At 52.3% G+C, this 21,635-nt stretch overlaps 1 protein-coding gene across 2 annotated transcripts in view; it reads left to right on the forward strand.

Moving 5' to 3' along the window:
* Positions 1–21,506, forward strand: part of ARID1A (AT-rich interaction domain 1A) — a 55,173-nt gene extending 33,667 nt beyond the window's left edge. Inside the window, exons 5-20 of one of the 2 annotated variants that reach the window (XM_032132136.1) lie at positions 4,552–4,792; positions 5,134–5,223; positions 5,888–6,055; positions 6,749–7,064; positions 8,371–8,516; positions 8,598–8,707; positions 9,321–9,527; positions 10,003–10,210; positions 13,752–13,884; positions 14,205–14,377; positions 14,534–14,684; positions 14,812–14,943; positions 15,023–15,119; positions 16,820–17,684; positions 17,987–18,117; positions 18,550–20,274. In XM_032132136.1, coding sequence (XP_031988027.1) covers positions 4,552–4,792; positions 5,134–5,223; positions 5,888–6,055; positions 6,749–7,064; positions 8,371–8,516; positions 8,598–8,707; positions 9,321–9,527; positions 10,003–10,210; positions 13,752–13,884; positions 14,205–14,377; positions 14,534–14,684; positions 14,812–14,943; positions 15,023–15,119; positions 16,820–17,684; positions 17,987–18,117; positions 18,550–20,274 — 4,893 coding nt within the window. Of the gene's footprint in view, positions 1–4,551; positions 4,793–5,133; positions 5,224–5,887; positions 6,056–6,748; positions 7,065–8,370; positions 8,517–8,597; positions 8,708–9,317; positions 9,528–10,002; positions 10,211–13,751; positions 13,885–14,204; positions 14,378–14,533; positions 14,685–14,811; positions 14,944–15,022; positions 15,120–16,819; positions 17,685–17,986; positions 18,118–18,549 lie in introns of both variants that reach the window. The other variant, XM_032132135.1, reaches the window with a different exon arrangement.
* Positions 21,507–21,635: the final 129 nt, after the last annotated feature.

Below are 21,635 nucleotides of genomic sequence, written 5' to 3' on the forward strand. Positions count from 1 at the left end.
AATTTAGCCATTGTTCTCTGGTCTTGCTTGTGAGCATCTTATGGAAACAACTGGCCTTACAGAATTTATAAGCTCCACCGCATGCTCATCTCAGACCATAATTTCCTCGAGTACTGTCTGGTGATCCGATCGTGCGGAGATCATTCCCTCTTCCCACGTGGAAGGACCGAGGCTGGGGATGGGCAGGGGAGGCTGCAGTCCCTGCTCAGAAATTCCATTTGCTTTCTGGTCAGTCTTCCTGCTCTTCCAGATCAGGGGGATGGGCCGACACAGAGCCTTGAGTCTCTCTGCTCCTCTGGGATTTTGTTACCTTGATCTTAAGTATTTCTCGTTGTTTCATCTCTCTGTTTGTTTAACAAATGAGCTGTATCAGAGAGAGGGGTGGTGGTTCCTGCTGCCAGATAAAAGAATCCCGGCTGCTTCCAGCACAAACCACTCGGCTCCTTGTGCTGGTCATGCCAGGACTTGCAACCCTTTCCCTGCGAGGGATGAACTCCCCTGCCCCCTCCTCTGGGTACCAAATCGTGTGAGTTCAGGCATGGTTTTGTTGTGGTGTGAAAAGGAGGCGTTGGGGCCGAGTCCCTGTTTGTCAGCAGCACCGACAGCCCCGCGCTGGCACTGGCCAGGCTCGGGCATCCAATCGCAGCTGGAACCGCTCTCGTTCCAGGGTCCCCGTGGGCTTCCGCTATCAGGTCACATCCCAAAATAACACTGGGCAGTATTTCAAGTGAAGAAACTCAGGCTTTGGGGCTGCAGCCAGCCTGGAGTGTGAGATTCTGTGTGAAATAGTTGGAATCCCTCCAGCGTTTTTGATCTGCATGGCAGATGAGCAATAAAATGCATAAAAAACACATTGGAAACACGTGAGGAAATTCTCCAGACCCTGACGTTTCCTTGAGTTGGCAGAGTTGCTGCTGCCGAGCCTCACCTCCTGTCTCGGCTCCCTGGCTGTGCTGGCGGGAGCTGGGAAGGGGAGAGCCCTTCTCCCGCTGCTGCCGTGGCTTTCCAGGTCTCCTCCTGATGCTCCGTGGGAGGCAAATAAAACCTCCCAGGCCCTCTGCTCTTGGGCTTCATCCAGAACCCACTGACGGCAGCAGGTCTCCATTATTTCCAGGAGGTTTTATTGTTTTTAAAGGCTTCTCTGCTACGGCTGCTCTGAAAACAACCTGTAGGGAGATGCAGGGATTTCCTTTTCCCCTGGTTTGGGGGTATCAGAGCTGGAGGTGTCCTTTAGGTTTAATTAACCCACGGTGCCTTGGTGCTTGACATCTCGAGAGAGAATTTGATGGGAGGAAACCAGCTCCCCACTAGTGAGCTGCTGGGGCTCACCCATTCCAGTCCGTGTTTTCTCCTTCCCCTTGCAGGAGTTTCCCTTCTGAGCAGCTCAGTCCTGCTGAATAACACACTCAGAAAATGCTGCTGTGCTGGCAGAACCCTTCTTTGCTGAGAAATGACTTTATTGCTGGAATTCATAAAATTTACGTATCTTTGGAGGTGAAAGTCGCTTCAGGAGTTACTTGATTTTCATGGTCCTGTTTCAACTCATGTCCCAACAGCCAGGAAAGGGGGATGTGTAGTTCACTTTTAACTCATTTAAACTGATAATCTGGGAGCCTGATTAACAGCTAAAGCGCTGCTCTTCCTCTGGGGGTCCCTCACGTTGTGTCAGCAATGCAGAGGGGCCCCGCTCACAGCGGCAAAGCCACCCATACCCACCTGCTTAATTAAACCTGGATGTTTTTAAGTGACTTGGGTACCAAAGCCTGGATCCACAGGCAAGGTTGAAGACCAGCTCTGGAGATTGTTACCTAGTTCTTAGGAGTTAATTTATTAGGAGAATATTAGAACTATTACCTAGTTCTTAGGAGTTAATTTTCAAACTGTTTTTAACATTACTTTGTTTTATGTCTCGCAGATATTTTCGTGTCTGGCACTACCAAGCCTTGCCCTCTTAGGCTGCCCAGTTCATGTAGAATATTGCCCAGGCCATGGGGCAGTGACCTCTGCACATCCCGAGGTCCCTCCATCCAAAACCTTCTCTCTTGCCCTTGGAGAAGCGCTTACCCCCAGATAAAGGAAGGAAGCTCACATTTCACCCTGCACACTTTGTCTGTAGCTGTTCTTTCATGCTAGTGTTTGTCTCAGGTGCACATTTTTAATGTGGGGGTTTTTTTTTTCCTTTGAGCCTGAAAGCCCCTCATCTCTGCAGCCCAGGCACTGCCCCTCTGCTCTCCAGGTTTAACTGCTCTGGAATTCTGTACCACAGAAGCTCCTGGTGGTGTGGATTTTAAAGCTGGAAATGGGTTTGGCCTCCAACTTCATTTCAGCGATGAGGAAAAACAGTGTTTGGATGCACTTGGTGATTCAAACTGAAACTACCTTCATATATTGAAGGGACATGCCAGTATTTCCGTCCAGTTGTAGGCTGGACTGAACTGGTTCCTGGCTGGACATTCTGATCCCTTAATTGGCTCTGGGGGGAGTCTCTTTGTGTGTCTTGTATCAGTGGCTGCAGTTGGGTGCAGTAAGTCTCAGGGAGAGGAGTGTTTTGCTCTTGATTGTTTATGTTGGTTGATGCTTTTTAATGCAAAATGTTGGAAATAATGTCTCTTTACTCCCACTTCAGATGGTTTCCGCAGTAGGAATGTGGGATTTGTCAAAGTTGTCCAGGGAAAAACACCCAAATAGCTGCATAGAGGAGCAATGCTTTTGATGTTACAATGGGAAAGTAGTGAAAATTGCGAGAGATCTCAGACACTATTTTTAGGCTTTTTCTGCAGTTTTTTAGCTTTCATTGAAATAAAACAAAGCTTTTTTTTTTTCCCCCCCCTCAGGAAGATAATACTTGAGCAGTAAGCAAATATACCTCAGAGACTGTGGTGCAGGAAATGAGCTCTTCAACAGGAGCAGTAATGGAAGGGGAGGGAGGACAGGCTCTGCACTAAATCATCCCACCAAGTGTCTGGGCTCTGCAGCTCCAATGTGACATTTGCCAGCATTTGTTAGAAGCATTTTGATCAAATTCCATTAAAACAGAGGCAATTGCCCTACTGTAGCAGCTGAACGTGGTGCTGATGCCCAGCTCTGCCCTCTGTCCTCCTGAATGCCCCTGTCCCACGGGGGTGATGAGGTGGTTGGGTGTCACCTGTGTTAGCTTTTATTCCTCCATGACTCCACTTCTTCTCCATGACTTCCGCTCCCTGGATGTGCTGTCAGAGCCTTTCCACATCCCCTAGCAGGCAGGTGTTAGGAGTGAGGGCTCCTGCTTCCCAAGGCTGATGAGTTGCAGTATCTGGTGTCCCAGGTCCTTCTGCACTGCCAGAGCTGGGAAAACATTCCCTGAACTGCTGCTGAACCAGGAATTGTGCTGTCAGTGTAAATGAAACCAGGGTGTCCAGGTGATTTATCAGCTGGCTCGGCCTTTCTCCGTGGGGTTTAAATGAGGTTGGCGCTGCTCGTGCTGCTCCGCTGAATTCTGTGCAGGGAAAATGACCTGGGATTCCCTCAGGGCTCACCCAGAACCCTTCTGATTCAGAGCTGATTGCTCTGGAAGACTTAGGAAGAGTGAGTGAAGTCCTGGTAAGCTTTGGCCTCCACTTCTTCACCTGCTGTGATCCTTTGAACCTCTGGCAGAGATTTTATCTAATCCCTGGAATAGTTACAACTTCCCAGCTTTCTGTTCAAATACGCTGCCACTTCCTCTGGCTTGGGCTCTCCCTGATTCATTCACTGCAGGCCAAGCCTGAACAGCTGATGCACCTTGTTATCAACCAGCCAGCACAATTGGGCACGTTGGATCTGCACATCAACTCCTTGGAATTATCCCCATTTTCACACTTGCCAGCTGGTTTTTGATGCTGTCGCTTTGCTGCTGTGGCAATTGGAGGTTTCAGCTCTCTTAGGCTTTTTGTGCTTTTCTTCTCCAAGGTGAATACATGCAGGAGGAAGGGTGTTTTCTAGCCTTGCCTTCGAGAAAAGCCAAACTTTACAGGTTGATGCAGTAACTGCTAATTTTTGCTGTCTTTGAAGAAAGGGAAGTGGGAACCCTGAAGAGTATTTTATGGTTTTCTTTTAAATCTCTGTTTAGTTTGTTTTTATCCATCTCAAGTGAGTAGTTTCCCAGCTCATAGGAGGTTTATGAATTAATTATGGTGAGGCAGGAGTTTTCTGTCTTTCAGAGGCTGAGCCACGTTTCCCTTCCAAGCCACGATCACATGGACTGTCTCCTGTGTTTGCAGTTTTATGTCTGCTGTTGATGCATTCTTTAACTTCCCACCTCCAAACTGAATTAAAAGGAGCAAGTAGGAGAATTAGCCAGTTGTTTGGGCCATCAGCAAACCAGCTCAGGAGCTCCTGGGTTCAGACTGGCAGCAGGATAAGACACGTCTGGCAGTTGCCTCAGTCTGCAGCAGCCTTTGGTACCAAGAGTAAACAGAGTTCACTGACTCCTGTGTGCAACATGCCCAGGGACAAATGCTCTTTCTGAGTGGTGTGGGAGGGAGCAGCCTCACAGCTCTGCGTCTTTGGCTGATGTGTTTCTGTGCCCTGCAGGACCTGTCTGGTTCCATAGATGACCTGCCCATGGGGACCGAAGGAGCCCTGAGCCCTGGAGTAAGCACATCAGGGATTTCCAGCAGCCAAGGAGAGCAGAGTAACCCAGCTCAGTCTCCTTTCTCGCCACATACCTCTCCTCACCTGCCAGGCATCAGAGGACCCTCCCCCTCCCCAGTTGGATCTCCAGCCAGCGTTGCTCAGTCCCGCTCCGGTCCCCTCTCACCTGCTGCAGTCCCAGGTAACCCCACACCTCCCGGGCTCTGCTGGGGCTGGACTGGGGTGCCCGGTGGGGAGGAACTGCCCAGTGTCAGCACTGTGTGGTTACTGAGGCCCTGTGAGCCCGTTTGTTTGGGAGAGATGTCTGCAGCTTTCCAGGGATGCAGTGGGATGGGTGGGATGCTGGTAAACCAGCAGTGCCATTGTCCACGCTGCCCGATGTGACCACTTGCTGTTGTTGTTCCTCGCTGTGGCCAGCATCCCCTTGGCCTGGGGTTGTTTGGGGTTCTGGGATGTGACTCTGCTGCCTGCTGGCTCTGTGGCGAGCAGCTGGTGAGGATCTCTCTCCTTTTTGTGGCACAGGCAATCAGATGCCTCCCCGCCCACCCAGTGGCCAGTCAGACACAATCCTGCACCCCTCCATGAACCAGTCGAGCATCGCGCAGGACCGAGGTGGGTCACGCCAGCTGGATGTGGTTATTTAAATTACCTGGCCTGGGGACACGGCTTCTGTGGGAGAGAGCACTGAAAGGCTGCCCCAGGATTACAGGCTGAAGTGTTGAGGCACCTTGCAGTAAATTCAGCTGCTGGTGGCTGTTTGTCCTCTAAATGTTCCATCCAAGCTGGTGCTTTGGCTTGTAAGATGTTTTCTCTGTCTTCTTAATGTGCTTTCCTGTGCATGTTCTTGCCCATGACTTTAAGCTTCAAAACAGGGGGTGCTCACAACAATATTGTGTGCCTTTCCCCTCTGAGAGAGTAAGATTTTGGGGGGAAAAATGCATGTAAAATTTCAGCTCTCCTGGCTGAAGGTATGGAGTTGTCACCCTGAGAAAACAAACAAGCAAACAAAAACCAAGAACAAGAAGCCCCAAGGATTTGCAGAGCTGTACTGGCTTCTGCTGTGACACTAAGGAGGTTTTTTTCCTTGGCTAAAACAGGAAATTGGATCTGTTATCTGCTCAGATAACACTGGCTCCTTAATGCAACCACTAAAATGTGTCCAGGCTGTTGCTGGAGGATTTTGTCCGTGCTGGGGGTTGTTGTTTCCTGGAACACGTGTGTGCAGTGGCTGCTCTGGATGCTTCGCACTAACGATGTGCTCACTCCTGGTGTGCAGGGTACATGCAGAGGAACCCCCAGATGCCCCAGTACAGCTCCCCCCAGCCCGGCTCAGCCTTATCCCCCCGGCAGTCCTCGGGAGCACAGATGCACGCCGGCATGGGGCCCTACCAGCAGAACTCCATGGGAAGCTACGGACCCCAGGGCGGGCAGTACGGACCTCAAGGTGGGAACTGAGCCAGCAAAGGCCTCTCTCTATCCTGATATGTCTTGTTGGGGCCCCAGGCTGCCCAGAGAAGATGTGGCTGCCCCATCCCTGGAAGTGTTCAAGGCCGGGTTGGAGCGACCTGGGGTGGTGGAAGGTGTCCCTGCCCATGGGATGATCTTCAAGGTCCCTTCCAAACCATTCCGTGATAAATGTTTTGATTTGTCCCCTCTTAGTGTGTGGGTGATACCAACCAGAGCTTTGCTTCTGTTGAGGCTGATGGAATGTGTTGCTTTCAGGGATAGTTGTACTTCTAAAAGTAGGATTCTTCCTCCTTATTTAGAAGTAAGCAGGTTGTGCATCCCATGTAAGAGTGACAAAGGGATGGCTCTCTTCGGAGAGGAAGATGATGAAGTGTTGCCTGTTTTGGGAAGGGTTAATGTGGGATTTTCCATCCTCTCCTGGGCCATTTAGCTCTCCGTGCTGGGTTGAGGCTTGGGAGAGTTTCAGGCAGCTTCTGAATCGATGTTGTTACTTGGCTGTGTCAAAACACATTTTACGTGGCTTATATCCAAGTACTTTGACTTTGTGTTGAGGTGTGAACACTCCCCCTCATCTCTGTTAGTGATCTTTAAATATTTGCTGATAGAAGATTTTTATGGTGATTCATAAACTTAACTGGTTCAATGATGTTGTCTTCCCCTCTTTCCCCAGGAGGTTACCCCAGGCAGCCAAACTACAACGCCATGTCCAACGCCAACTACCCCAGCCCAGGCATGGGGGGCAGCATGAACCCCATGGGGGCCGGGAGCCAGATGCACGGGCAGAGCGGAGTGCCCCCGTACAGCGGCATCCCCCCGGGCAGGATGGGCCACGCCGCCATGGGCAACCGGCCCTACGGCCCCAACATGGCCAACATGCCCCCCCAGGTGGGCAGCGGGATGTGCCCCCCGCCCGCCGGCATGAACCGCAAGGCGCAGGAGGCCGCGGCCGCCGCCATGCACGCTGCTGCCAACTCCATCCAGAACAGGTAGGGAGGCACAGGCCCTGCCCACTGCCACAGGGCTGCGTGGAGTAACCCGTGCTCGGGGAGATGCTCAGAGGGGCTTCCGGGAAGGTTTGTCCTTCTTGGAGGTTTGGTTCTCAAAGGAAGCGAGTGAAGGCTGGAGGAGCTGGGTGTTGGGATGCTCAGAGCAGCTGTGGCTGCTCCATCCCTGGAAGAGTCTGAGGCCAGGTTGGATGGGGCTTGGAGCAACCTGGGATAGTGGAAAGCGTCCCTGCCCGTGGCAGGAGTACAACAGGGGATGATCTTTAGGGTCTGTCCAACCCAAAGCATTCCAGGATTCTCTACATCATTTATGACATACTTAGGGAATTTTTAAATCTTCATCAGTGAAATTATTTAACTCTGAGATCCCTTCAGTTGTTTTTGCATTTTGCTTTCTGGTCTTCTCTGTTCCCTGGGTGACTTGGAGATGCTGCCCCAGTGCTGCAGCCCCTAAATCCAGCAGCCACCCAGCTGTGTGTGTGATCCAAGGCATTGCTTGTCCAGTGTGAGGAACTTCTTCCTTTTAGGGCCTTGATGAGCAGCTGTGGGAAAGGAGCTGGAATTCAGCTCTGAACTCTGCACTATTTTCTGTGGTTGTTTTTTCCTTTATTGCCCATTTCAGAAGAGGTGTGTGTGGCCTACCAGAATGCCATGGGAGCCATGAACGTGCTCATAAGTTGGGTTCCCCCAGAACTGGTGGATATATTTGTTGTCTGACTGGACACTGTGCTCTTTATCCTCACCCAAGGGCTGCTCCTGCAACCTCCTGCTTTTACCTGTGGCTGCCAAGGGGTCCAGTTCCCAAACCCCAATAAAGGCACCCGTGCCTGTCCCTTTGAGGAAGAAGTTTGAGCCACAGCTGTGTGGGAGGTTTGCAATACATGGGAAATAATGCTTCCAACCCAGGGCATTCCATGATTCTAAACCCTGCATTCTCACTTCACTGCCCAGGGCTGCAGAGTCTGCAGGTTAAAGGCAATTTGACAACTGAAATGAGGCTCAGTTTGTGGATGTAGGAGAACAAGGTGAAGGGTGAAAATGTTCACAACTCAAGTCCCACTTTCCAGAGGGTTTGCATCCCCTTTTCTCTTGAGAATGTGACTTGGGCTCTGGGTACTGAGCTCTACAAGAGCACCTGATCTCTGTTCTTCTCTTGGAAAAATGATTTGGGGCAAGCCACTTCTGCATGTCCTTTTTAGGTTTCTTTAGCAAAGCTGCTTCCTCAGAAGGCAAGATCCTAATGCTTAATATGTGGAGTAAGTGTCTGTTTCCTCCTTGCCTCCTCTAGGCCTCCTGGTTATCCCAACATGAATCAGGGGGGAATGATGGGCACTGGACCTCCTTATGGGCAGGGAATTAACAGCATGGCTGGCATGATAAACCCCCAGGGCCCACCCTACCCCATGGGGGGGAACATGGCCAACAACTCTGCAGGTAAGCCAGAGCTTTAGGATTTTATTGATTGCATTGCACTGGAAGGAAAATCAGTGTTAAAAGATTCCTTTAACTTCCCAGGGATGGCAGCAAGCCCTGAAATGATGGGACTCGGGGATGTCAAATTAACACCTGCAACTAAAATGAACAACAAGGCAGATGGGACGCCCAAAGCAGAATCCAAGTCAAAGGTAAAATGTTTGGGGTTTTGTTTTTATTGATTCCCATCCTCTTCAGCATCCAGGGAAATAAAGCCATGTGTTGTATATTCACTTGGATTGAACAGTGTGAGAAATGGAGGGGAGTGTTTCCCAGTCCTATGGGAGTCATGGATTTCGTTTGGAAAACAAATTCAGTATTAGGAATTATCACCTGCCACAGTGAAACTGCCAAAAGCAGCGTAAACAAACCTGAGTTTGTTGGTGGAGTGGGCCTGGAGCGAGTCAGCTCTCAGCTGGGACGTGGTAACTAAAGTGCTGCAGTTGTTTCACAAACAAACCTCTTACTAATCCTGTATTAAAGCCAGAAGAGGGAGGCAAACAAGTTCTTCAGGGAGTGTTTTTCTTTGCATTGCTGCTACCAGTTTCAAAAGAACCACCAAAAAAGCAGTTTCTGAGCCCGTGGTCTCCTCCTTTGCTACCTGAAGGAAAACAAATGCTCTGCAGGTTTGATCCCTGTGCCAGCAGCAAGAAGATCCAGGAGATCTCTCACTTCTGCTCCTGTGTTCTGGCATCTGCCTCCTCGGACGTGGAGGAGCTGCTGTTGTGCCGCTCAGTCCTGATCTCTCTTTCCTTCTCCTAGAAGTCCAGTTCCTCTACTACAACCAACGAGAAGATCACCAAGCTGTACGAGCTGGGTGGGGAGCCCGAGAGGAAGCTGTGGGTGGATCGTTACCTGGCCTTTACCGAGGAGAAGGCCATGGGCATGACCAACCTGCCGGCCGTGGGCAGGAAGCCCCTGGACCTGTACAGGCTCTACATCTCTGTCAAGGAGATCGGGGGATTGACTCAGGTCAGTGGCCCCAGCCGGGGACAGAGCTGCCCACAGCACAAAAATCAGCTTTGTGGTCAGATGTAAGCCATGAATTTCCATTTAGCCCCGTTTTATTTCTGTTTTATTTCTGTAAATAAAACCCAGCGCCCTTTAAGTGAGCCAGATGTCTGCTCTCCCTTTGTCTGGGTGAGAACAGTCTGTGGCCAGATCCAATTCAAGCCCTTTTTCCCTGCTTTGTCCAGTGCAAAGATTGGTGACACTGTCTTTGTCTTTGCATCTGGCTGTCAGCTGACCTCGTGACTAATTTGATTTGCAGTCTGTCCCTGTAAGTCTGAAAAGTTTTCTGTAGGTGAAGAAGGGACTTTAGTAGTTTCGGGGTGGCTTTGCTTAGCCCTCACTGCATCCTTTGTGTGAGCTGGGAAGGGTTGATTTCTCCTCTTGGAGGAGGTACAGTCAGGATTTGGAGTTTAGAGCCTCTTGTTTGGTTGTGCAGGTCAACAAAAACAAGAAGTGGCGTGAGCTGGCCACCAACCTGAACGTGGGCACATCGAGCAGCGCAGCCAGCTCCCTGAAGAAGCAGTACATCCAGTGTCTCTACGCCTTCGAGTGCAAGATCGAGAGGGGCGAGGACCCCCCTCCAGACATCTTTGCAGCTGCTGATTCAAAGAAGTCCCAGACCAAGATCCAACCTCCATCTCCAGGTGAGTCCAGACCCTGCTTTGAGGTGTGCAGTGGATGTGTGAGCTGGAGGCTCTCTGGCACTGCACACCCCATGTGCTGAGAGCCAGGCTGGTCCGAGCTGCCACAAAAGCCCCACCTGTTCTCTGCTTGTGTAGAACAAAAATACTTTGGAAATGTGGGAGTGGGCAAGACTGGGAGTAACCTGAGCCTCCTGGGATAGTTCAGCTTTTGTGTGTCCAACCTCTGAACTAAGCTTGAGAAAAAGGAAAACCTAAAAATACACACACACACACACACACACCTCTCTGCTTGCTGCTGCATCTCTGCCTGGTGAGAGTCTGGTGGAGAGAGAGCTCTGGAGTTTCCCTGCAAGGTGATTCCAACAGCAGCCCTTGTTGCTGCTCCTTTTTGGGAACCCACTGCAAAAGCTGTGCTGGTTTGAACTATGCCAGTGATACCTGTTGGGAGAAAAGGCTGAATGTGGGTGTGCACTCCTCTTCCCCAGGAATTCCTGCTCTCAGCCCTCAGCAGGAGCCAGGGAGGACCTTCTGAGGCTTTGTGCACAGAGCACTGGAGGCCTACGACAAGTTGGGTGCTTTAGGAATCAAGGCCTTTAAAACAAACCTTCGTTGTTGTTTCAGATTTGATGGGATGCTCCTGTTTCTGAATATTTAAGCATAATGCTCAATTCAGATTTGTTAAACAAAAAAAGAAAAGACATCCAGGCCAGCCATGCACGTCGTACTCTTTGGTCTTTGCAAAGTCTGATCCTTTCTGTCTCATTTGCATTGAGTTCATTGCTTGAATTGCTGCTGAATTTGCCAACTCTTCTTTAAGCTTGAGTTTTCCAGTTTGTCTTATAACTAAAAAACTTCAGATGCTTTTTCTGGTCAGGAGCCTGCTCATGTAGGTGAAATAAAAACTTGGTCTGCTTTGAAGTTCCTATAATGTTTGCAAAAAAATGCCTTTTTGGTTCTGAAACCTGGCACCATCTTTGTGTGGCTCCTGAGGAGTGGAATAATGAACCTCTTTTGAGTGCAGTGCAGTTGTGTCCCAGCCCTGCCGAGCCCTCCAGTGACAGTGGGCTTGTCCCAGTGCTCTGTTGGGCACCACATTTCTCTCTCCTTTCAGCTACAGGGGTTTTTTTAAAGAACTAAATCATGTCTTAGGTCAGGAAACCTGTCCCAGTGGAGCTTCAGCCCTGGTGTGTTGTGCAAGATAAAGGAACTTCTGTGCCATTAGACTGAACCTCTGTCCAAGGCGGTGTCTGAGTTCTGCTTGAACTAGGCCACAAATCCAGCCCCACTTTCTCTCCAAAACCTCTTTCTTGCCCCCCTGAGGCAGTGCAACAAACATGTTGAGAGCATTTGGGGTTTATTTGGAGAGAGCTGAGACTTTTTGGAAGCCGCTTCAGGCTTGCTGTAGCTCTAGGTGTGTGTCAGAGTGGATTAGGGGCTGCATCGGTTTTTATTTTGTTTTAGCTCATGTGGTATTTGTGAAGGGCCTGGCGCTGCCATCTGGGCTGAGCTCCTGCTTCAGCACATCAGCAGAAGGAATTTTCAGGGCTCGTATCCCAAACTCTGCACGTTTGGGTCCTGCTGTGAGAGGGCTGTGCTGTATTTCCAGTTTAAACCCTTCTCTCAACTCGCCTTGCTCCAGACTCCCACAACTGGGAATGTGCAGAGGCAGCACTGAAGCCTGGCTGGTGGCTCTGATCCTTTATGCTGAATCACTCAGCGTGTCCCTGCTCCTCTTTCACTTTCCTTTTCTTCCTCTCTGTGCTCCCCTGGATCAGCAGGGCCTGGGGTTGTGGGGCAGGACAGAAATTCCTCTGTCAGCCCTAGGGCAGTGTAGAGTCCTGGTGGATGCTGCTCTTCCAGGGCCCAGTGTCCTCCAGGCCCCACACAGTCCCATCCCCCAAGAAATCACCTGGATGAGAATCAATTCCCTGTTTGGAAGCCTGTGGACAGCAGTGGGACATTTTGAATCATTTCATCATTTGGCTGAAGGGCTCTGCTCTCCCACAGACGTGGTTTGCCCTCCTTGCAGACTTCACAACCTGTTGGCCTTGGCTTGCTCTTCATTCCAGCCTGTTCTGCCAAATTAACTCCTGCAGAACTTTGGGAATGGTGAGGATTGCACCGTGCCATTCTCCATTAACCACTTCCTGAGGCTGCAGAGGTGGAGCTCCTGCTGCCAGAGCTCTTCCATGCAGTGTCCATCACACCCCTCAAAACACCGAGTGTTCCAGAGATCTTGGCCAGGGGGAACTGGGAATTCCCTCAGGGGCACTCGGAGTTCCCTGAGAGCCTCGCAGGTTCCCTCTCCTCTGGCAGAGTCCCCGGGGAGGCGCCTTGGGTTTGAATTCCCAGAGCGTGGAACTGGCCCCGCGCCAGCTCCGTGTGAATTTGTGAGTGGGAGGGACGGCGGGAGGTGGGGACAAACACCAAATGGCAGCGACGCAGGGAATGTCTCGGGGCCTCTTCCTGCCGCTGCCAGCAGTGAATTCCTGGGGGAAGCAGCGGGGCTGGGCTGCCTGGGAGGGTCTGTGAATGAAACTCCCCCGGAGCTCCCGCTGCCCTTCCTCCTCCCGAGACCTCCCCGGGCCAGAGGGAGTCGCAGAGCAGAGGACAGGGTGCCAGGAAGGTGGGGTGTAAACAAACATGCCCTGGACGTGACCTCGGAGGATTTTAATGAATAGCTGAAATGACTCATCAAGCAGCAGGGCTGAAGCTGAGGGATATCGGGTGCTGGGGACGGGAACTAATGGAAACATTAATTAAAGAGTTCAGCTCTTGCCAGCTGCGAGGAGCGGCCGAACCTGAGCTGACACTGTCACAGCGATCCCGGGCCAGGGGAGAGCTCCTGGAGCTGCTGGCACAGCTGGATTACACACGGGGGCTTTGGCCAAAGCTCAGCGGAGCAGAAAGCAGCGTCCAGAGGCTGGGACTTGCAGGGAACCTGCTGGACGGGTTTTGTCCTCCAGTGAAAGATCCGGCATCGCTGGCATTCCCTGTTCCAGGAATCCTTGGGAGTGGTGCTTGAATTACCCTGCGTGAATGCGCTGCTCTGGAAGGGCAGAGCAGGCAGAGGAGCCTCGTTCAGAGCTACTTGGTGGCTTCAGCTGAGGTTTCCATCACTGGGGAGATCCTGAGACTCCCAGGACAGGGTTCAGACCCCCACCCTCGTGGCTGGAAGGGATGTGAAGGTGACAGGCGCACCAGTGGTTGTCACTTGGCAGGAAGCCCCGTGTTCCTGCCACGTGGTGCACTCCAGAGCATCAGCCTCCGATAGGGTAACTTGGGAAGCACCGCAGAGTGCCGTGGTGTGGAAAAGGGAACGAGGTTCAGATGAGCAGAGACACAACCTCTCAGCTTTAGGTTCTTCTGGGGAACCTGGCCCAGCCTGCCGTTGAACTGTTGAGCTCCTTGTGTTTTTTGGGGCATATTTCATCTGTCTCTCCCTCAAAGGACTCTCTGTTCTCGAGGCTGATGTTCTGGGAGGTTCAGCGTTGCATCCCTTGGGTGCAAAGCTGCTCAGCCCACGCTCCTCCTCTTGCAGCGGGTTCAGGCTCCATGCAGGGCCCTCAGACACCTCAGTCCACCAGCAGCTCCATGGCAGAAGGAGGAGACTTGAAGCCACCAACTCCAGCGTCGACGCCACACAGTCAGATGCCCCCTTTGCCAGGCATCAGGTATGGAACCACTGCTGGGGTGGGGTCACCTCTGGGTCATTGCTGCAGATGCTGGGGACTTGGGTGCCTGTTTTGGTGGGACTCCATCCCTTTGCTCCTTCCTTCGTGGCTCACAGCAACATTGTGTGTGAATATTCTTCAGTTTGGGGGTTGGGTCTGAGGACGGCGTTGTGGAAGGCAAGTTCCTCTTGACCCTGGAGGAGCAGGACTGTGGCCCTTGGAGGGGATGGCAACACCTGAGAGGGAGCATGTGAGGAAGAGCATCCTGAGGAGCATTGTGGACCTCTGTAATGTCGTCTTTATGGGTTTTTCTGTAACAGGAGTAACTCCGTGGGCCTTCAGGATGCCTTTGCAGATGGCAGTGATCCTACGTTCCAGAAACGGAACTCCATGACTCCAAATCCAGGGTACCAGCCCAGCATGAATACCTCTGACATGATGGGTCGCATGTCTTACGAGCCAAATAAAGATCCTTACAGCAGTATGAGGAAAGGTGAGGGATCATCTGCTCCTGGAGTCCTCATCCCTGTCTGGCTGTGTGCTGGAACGTGCTGCAGGACATGCCCTGCTCGCCCCTCCTCCCCAGAACATCAGAAGTCTTTTCCTAAGGCAGAGCTGGGTGTGTTCACTGGTTCTTTCTCTCTTCCAGCTCCAGGAAGCGATCCCTTCATGTCCTCAGGGCAGGGCCCCAACAGTGGGATGGGTGACCCTTACAACCGTGCTGCCGGCCCCGGGATGGGGAACATGGCCATGGGCCAGCGGCAGCACTACTCCTACGGAGCCCCCTACGACAGGGTCAGGTGGGTGCTGCCCCGGGGAGCCCTCAGGGATGGTCACGTCTCCTCGCTGCCACGACTCCACCGATCACCCTTTTCCACTGAGGGATCTTAAGTGGACCTGGGGTTTTTTTTCTCTGTTTCCTCACAGGACGGAGCCCGGGATGGGACCTGAGGGCAACCTGGGCAGCGGAACCCCGCAGCCCAGCATCCTGCCCTCCACGCCCGAGTCGGGGATGTACTCGCCCAGCCGCTACCCCCAGCAGCAGCAGCAGCAGCAGAGGTCTGTGCCAGGGGCTGCTGTCCCCACCGAGGGCTCTGGGCCTGTGACAGTGGCACTAACACATCTCTCTCTTCTCCAGACATGATTCCTATGGCAATCAATTCTCCACTCAAGGCACATCCTCGGGCAGCCCCTTCCCCAGCCAGCAAACCACCATGTATCAGCAGCAGCAGCAGGTGGGTGATCCCAGAGCTCCTGATTTGCCCAACTGAGAGTTGTATCTGTGCCATTTGTGAAGAGGGGAAGATGGAAACTCTGGGCTGTGCATTTGCATTATGAATGTGAAGAATTAGGTACCTCGTCACAGAATCACACAATGGCTTGGGTGAAGAGACCTTAAAGCCCATCCAGTGCTATGGGCAGGGCAGGGACACCTTCCACTGTCCAGGGTGCTCCAGGCCTGTCCAACCTGATCTTATACAGGAGACTTCTTTTCCCATTTGCAAACAGTTTAAAGAAGTTTTAAGCAATGTTCTCAGTGCTGTGTTAACAAAACAGTGTTCTGAGAAGGGAGGTTGTGTGGTTTGCACACTATGCTCAGACAGCAGATGATCAGGAAGCTTGACTGGGCTTCTCTGTCCCGCTGGAACTTTCTGAATCCCATCCTGTTTCTGTAACACTTTTGGTCTAAGTGTTGACTTTCTTTGGAGTAAGTCCTGGATCTTTCAGGAGAGCTGTTTCGGGTGGATTGTTCTGCATAAACCAGGGGATTTTTTTGGTCTTTCCCTTTCTCATCCTGCAGCCAGAGGCTTCAGACTCCGTTGCCCTGCTGCCTCCTCCACCTCGCTGTTCCCAAACCCATCAGGTTTGTTTCAGGACAGTTTGAATGAACGCGTATCCCTTTCCATAATCCTCACGTATGACTTGCTCTTTGTATCCATGCCAGGACCCATAATGTTTTCCTGATAATTTTAAGTCCTATGGTTTAGGAGAGTGTAGAGAGGGCACTCAGTGAGCTGCGCTAAGAATAATTCCAACTGCTCTGCAGTTTGGCTCTGCAACCAGAGCCACGGGGCTCAGAGCCAAGAGTTCGAGTTACTCTGGAACTTGTCATCTTTGAAGCCCTAGAGCTCCATCTGAAGCCAGTCATGACCGTGGAGTGTCTGAATAGCCTCCACAGCAGCTACAGCTCAGACCTTGGAGGCAAGAGAGATCCTGGATTTTAATTTGGTCTCAGCAATTGGCTGTTTTCTCCGTTTGCACTTAAAAGAATCAGGGGTGAGAAGCCTTCTTGCTCCTTTCGGCGACGTGTTTTGAAATCCACAGGAAAGGAAGACGCAAAAAGTACAACAGTTTTTAATGCATTTTGTCTGATGCTTCAGCAGAAACCTGTGAAATGTGAGAGAAATGGGGTCTGATAAAATTCCTGGATGTGGAAGGAAGCAAGTGCCAGTGTCTGGTCTGGTTTGTGGTGAATACAGAGCAGAGCTGAGAGAGGGAAGTCCTTTCTGTGGGCAGACTCCTGCCCCCAAGGCATCCCTGTAGAATCCACAGGGAAACTCCCCAGGCAGCCGCAAGGAATTGGCCTTGGCTGGTGAATTGGAACCACTGCTCCAACTTTCACATCGGATACGGCCAGCAAGGAGACAGAGCCTCTCCCTGGCCATGCCGTGGGGCAGATCCTCTGGCTCTGGGGACTCTGCCCAGAGGTTTGGCTTGTCTGTTTCGTGGAATTGTTGGGGTTGGAAAAGACCTCTGGGATCAATGAGTCCAACGTGTGACCAATCCCAGAGCGAAGCACCAAGTGCCATGTTCAGGCACTTCTTGGATAACTCCAGCGATGGTGATTCCACCACCTCCCTGTGCAGCCCCTTCCAGCGAAACAATCCTGAATTCCCACTCAGCTCACCGTGTCCTTGCCTTTCTCTCCCCGCAGAACTACAAGCGGCCGATGGACGGCAGCTACGGCCTCCCGGCCAAGCGGCACGAGGGGGAGCTGTACAACGTTCCCTACAGCTCGGGGCAGGGCCAGCCCCAGCAGCAGCTGCCCCCAGCCCAGCCGCAGCAGCCCAGCCAGCAGCCGCCGGCGCAGCCCTCGCCGCAGCAGGACCTGTACAACCAGTACGGCAGCACCTACCCCGCCGAGCGCCGCGCCGGCCAGAGCCAGTTCCCCTTCCAGTTCGGCAGGGACCGGGTCTCGGCTCCCCCCGGCTCCGGCGCCCAGCAGAACATCCCCCCCCAGATGATGGGGGGGCCCATCCAGCCGGCCCCGGAGGGTCCCCAGCAAGGGGCCCTGTGGCAGGGCCGGAACGAGCTGGGCTACGGCAGTTACCCCAACCGGCAGAGCTCGGGCGCGGCGCCCCAGGGCCCCGCCTACCACGGGGTCACTCGAACAGATGAAATCCTGCATTCAGACCAGAGGGTCAACCACGAGGGACCATGGCCTTCCCACGGGAACCGGCAACCTCCCTACGGCCCCTCCGCCCCCGTGCCCCCCATGACCAGGCCCCCCCAGTCCAACTACCAGACCCCCCCCAGCATGCAGAATCACATTCCTCAGGTATCCAGCCCAGCACCTCTGCCCAGACCTCTGGAGAACCGCACTTCTCCCAGTAAATCTCCGTTCCTGCACTCGGGGATGAAGATGCAGAAGGCAGGGCCGCCCGTGCCTGCCTCACACATCACACCAGCAGCTGTCCAGCCCCCCATGATCCGACGGGACATCACCTTCCCGCCGGGCTCGGTAGAAGCCACGCAACCTGTGCTGAAGCAGAGGAGGCGGCTGACAGCAAAAGATATCGGTAAGAGGAACCTCCTACCTTTCTGCTGGAGCCTTCTGAGGGATTGGTGCTGCCTTGGCCCTTTGGCACAGTCCTGCCAAGCAGAAAGGCTCTGCTGGCTTTGAAAAAAACTGGCATTTTTGCAGGTTAATTGTGTTCTGAGCCCCCGTTCTGGCGTTGCCTACGGGCAGGTTGGTGGCAGACACAGCCTGTACGTCATCTTAACCAGGCTCTGCTCTTCACGGGTCCAAAAAGTAGTATCAAGTGTCTCCTTTTTGCTTTGAAACTCCAGGAGCTGGAAGTATCATGTGTTTATGTTACAGGAACTCCTGAAGCCTGGAGAGTGATGATGTCTCTGAAGTCGGGGCTGCTGGCTGAAAGTACGTGGGCCTTAGATACCATAAACATCCTGCTCTATGATGACAACAGCATAATGACCTTCAACCTCAGCCAGGTGGGTGCAGATGCTCTCTGGGACAGGTCTTTGAAGTGCTGGTGCTGCAGGGGTTTCTGTCAGCGAGGTGGCAACGAGCAGCTCCTGCAGCCTCCCTGTACCTGGAGCGTGGGGTGTGGGCAGCTGTGAGCGGTCACTCCCTGGCCTGAGTGATCTCTCTGTGTGCAAAGGCCCTCCCTGGGAGTTAACGGGGGAAGATAAAACCGAGAGCACAGGGTGTGTGCAGGGGGGGCGGTTTGGGTACTGACAGCCAGTGTCTGCTTCTGTCCCTTTTCTCAGAGGACAAAAACCTCTCTTCTGCACCATTTATTGCCAGCATGGGAAGAACCATTAATTGCCAGCACTGGTTAAACTCTGCCCTGCGTGCGTTGGCCTGAGTTGTTTTCTGATCGCTGTTCCTTCCTCCCCTCCTGTTTTTCTCCTCCCCTGTAGCTGCCAGGCTTGCTGGAACTCTTGGTGGAATATTTCCGGCGCTGCCTGATCGAGATCTTTGGAATCCTGAAGGAATACGAGGTAGGAGACCCAGGGCAAAGAACACTATTAGATCCTGAAAGGTTCTGCAAATCTTCAGCTTCCTCCCCTGAAGAAGGGGAGGAGGACGATGAGCCACGGAACCTGAACTGTGAGGAGGAAGAGGAGGATGAGGAAGAGGAGGAGGCTGCGTTTTCGAGCAAGGACAAAGTACCTCTAGAGAGCAGCGAGGAAAAGCTCGTGAGTAAATTTGACAAGCTTCCAGTGAAGGTGGTGCAGAAGAACGACCCCTTCGTGGTGGATTACTCGGACAAGCTGGGGCGGGTGCAGGAGTTCGACAGCGGGCTCCTGCACTGGCGCATCGGCGGCGGGGACACCACGGAGCACATCCAGACACACTTCGAGAGCAAGACCGAGCTGCCCTTGCCTCACAAACGAGCTTCCTGCTCCTCTGCCTTGAGGAAACGTTCAGCAGCTGAGAGCAACCCCAGCACCAGGGAAGGGGAGGCTCCTCCGCCCGACGGCTCCTCGGAGAAGAGGATAACTGCCACCATGGACGACATGCTCTCGGCACGCCCGGGCTCCCTGGCAGGGGAAGAGGAAGAGGTCAAAGCTTTGGAAACGGCGAAGGAGAGCAGCAAGTTTCCCTTTGTCATCAGTCCAGCTCAGAGCCACAGAAATATAAAAATCCTGGAGGATGAACCCCACAGTAAGGACGAGACGCCGCTCTGCACCCTCCTGGACTGGCAGGACTCTCTGGCCAAGCGCTGCATCTGCGTCTCCAACATCATCAGGAGTTTATCGTTTGTGCCGGGCAATGACTTTGAAATGTCCAAGCACCCCGGGCTGCTGCTGATTCTAGGGAAACTGATCCTCCTACACCACAAGCATCCAGAACGCAAACAGGCCCCCCTGACCTACGAGAAAGAGGAGGAGCAGGACCAAGGGGTGAGCTGCAACAAGGTGGAGTGGTGGTGGGACTGTTTGGAGATGCTGCGTGAAAACACACTGGTCACGTTGGCCAACATTTCTGGGCAGCTGGACCTCTCCCCTTACCCGGAAAGCATCTGTTTGCCTATCCTGGATGGACTCCTCCACTGGGCAGTGTGTCCCTCAGCAGAGGCCCAGGATCCCTTTCCGACACTGGGACCCAACGCTGTCCTCTCCCCTCAGAGACTGGTTTTGGAAACACTCAGCAAACTCAGCATCCAGGACAACAACGTGGATTTGATCCTCGCCACGCCCCCGTTCAGCCGCTTGGAGAAGCTGTACAGCACCATGGTGCGGTTCCTCAGTGACAGAAAGAACCCGGTGTGCCGGGAGATGGCCGTGGTGCTGCTGGCCAACCTGGCGCAGGGGGACAGCCTGGCCGCCAGAGCCATCGCCGTGCAGAAGGGCAGCATCGGCAACCTGCTGGGCTTCCTGGAGGACAGCCTGGCCGCCACGCAGTTCCAGCAGAGCCAGGCGGGGCTGATGCACATGCAGAGCCCGCCCTTCGAGGCCACCAGCGTGGACATGATGCGCCGCGCCGCCCGCGCGCTGCTGGCCCTGGCCAAGGTGGACGAGAACCACTCGGAGTTCACCTTGTACGAGTCGCGGCTCTTGGACATCTCCGTGTCGCCTTTGATGAACTCTTTGGTTTCACAAGTTATTTGTGATGTACTGTTTTTAATTGGCCAGTCATGACAGCTGTGGGATCCGAGCCCCCGTGTGCGTGTGCGTGAGTGGAGAACTTAGAAACTGACTGTTGCCCTTTATTTATGCAAAACCACCTCAGAATCCACTGTCTGCCCTGCGCTGTCCTGCTTCTCCCTCGGGGAAAGATGTCCCCGGCCCCTCTCCCCCTTCCCTGCCCTTCAAATTTGTCCTGAATCCCTTATTAAAGGAGACAAAGTTCTGTCTACATAGAAGACTTTTTTTATTTTAACCAAAGTTACTGTCGTTTACAGTGAGTTTGGGGAAAGACGACTTGCCGTGTTATCCCATTGACAGGCACCACTTTCATAACTGTTTTTAATGGTAAACTCTGAAGGACAAAAAGTGACTGCTGAACGCTGTGTGGTTTATCGTTGTACATTCACAATCTTGCAGGAACCAAGAAGTTACCAGTTGTGAACAGACCTTGTCCAAGGGAGGCCTGTGCAGTAGCGTGTAGAACTCCATGTACTGTACACCTTAAACTGTAAACATACTGTAATAATGTCTCACATGGATAAAAAAAAAAGAAAAAAACGCTGGATCAGCAGCAAGCTGTAGTTTTTAAAAATGTTTTTAGTTAATGTTGAGGAGAAAAAAAGGCTTTTCCCCCAAAGTATAATGTGTGAACCTACAACACCCTGACCTCTTTCTCTCTTCCTCCTTGATTGTATGAATAACCCTGAGATCACCTCTTAGAACTGGTTTTAACCTTTAGCTGCAGCCCAGCGCTGCCACGTGTGTATATATATATGACGTTGTACATTGCACATACCCTGAGACTCCTGCAGTTTTGTCCCCCTCCCCACCCCTTTATAGTATGACGAGTTAACGAGTTGATGACCTGCAAAAGCGAGACACAATTATTTAATCTCTTGCCAGACATCCCTCCCTGGAGGATGCTGTACAGGTCTCTGTGTATAAAGTCATTGCTGTCTCAGCAGCCAATCAACTTATAGTTTATTTTTTCCTGTTTTTGTTTTCTTTCTAATCGAGGTGTGAAAAAGTTCTAGGTTCAGTTGAAGTTCCTGATGAAGAAACACAATTGAGATTTTTCAGTGATGAATTCTGCATATTTGTATTTCAGACGATGTAGCTAAAAACTTGATGTAAATTCCTCCCTTTTTTCCTTTTTTGGCTTAATGAATATCATTTATTCAGTATGAAATCTTTATACTATATGTTCCACGTGTTAAGAATAAATGTACATTAAATCTTGGTAAGATGTTTGTAAGGGTTTTTCTTATTGGCAGGACAGGGAGGGCAGCTCAGCTCCTCCTCCCAGGCCTCAGGGCTCCTGCAAGGTGCAGCAGTGTCAGGTGCTGCCAAGGCCTGCCTCGCTAAGATCGGAT

This window comes from Corvus moneduloides, chromosome 23, assembly GCF_009650955.1.
Source record: "Corvus moneduloides isolate bCorMon1 chromosome 23, bCorMon1.pri, whole genome shotgun sequence".
Classification (NCBI taxonomy): Eukaryota; Metazoa; Chordata; class Aves; order Passeriformes; family Corvidae; genus Corvus; species Corvus moneduloides.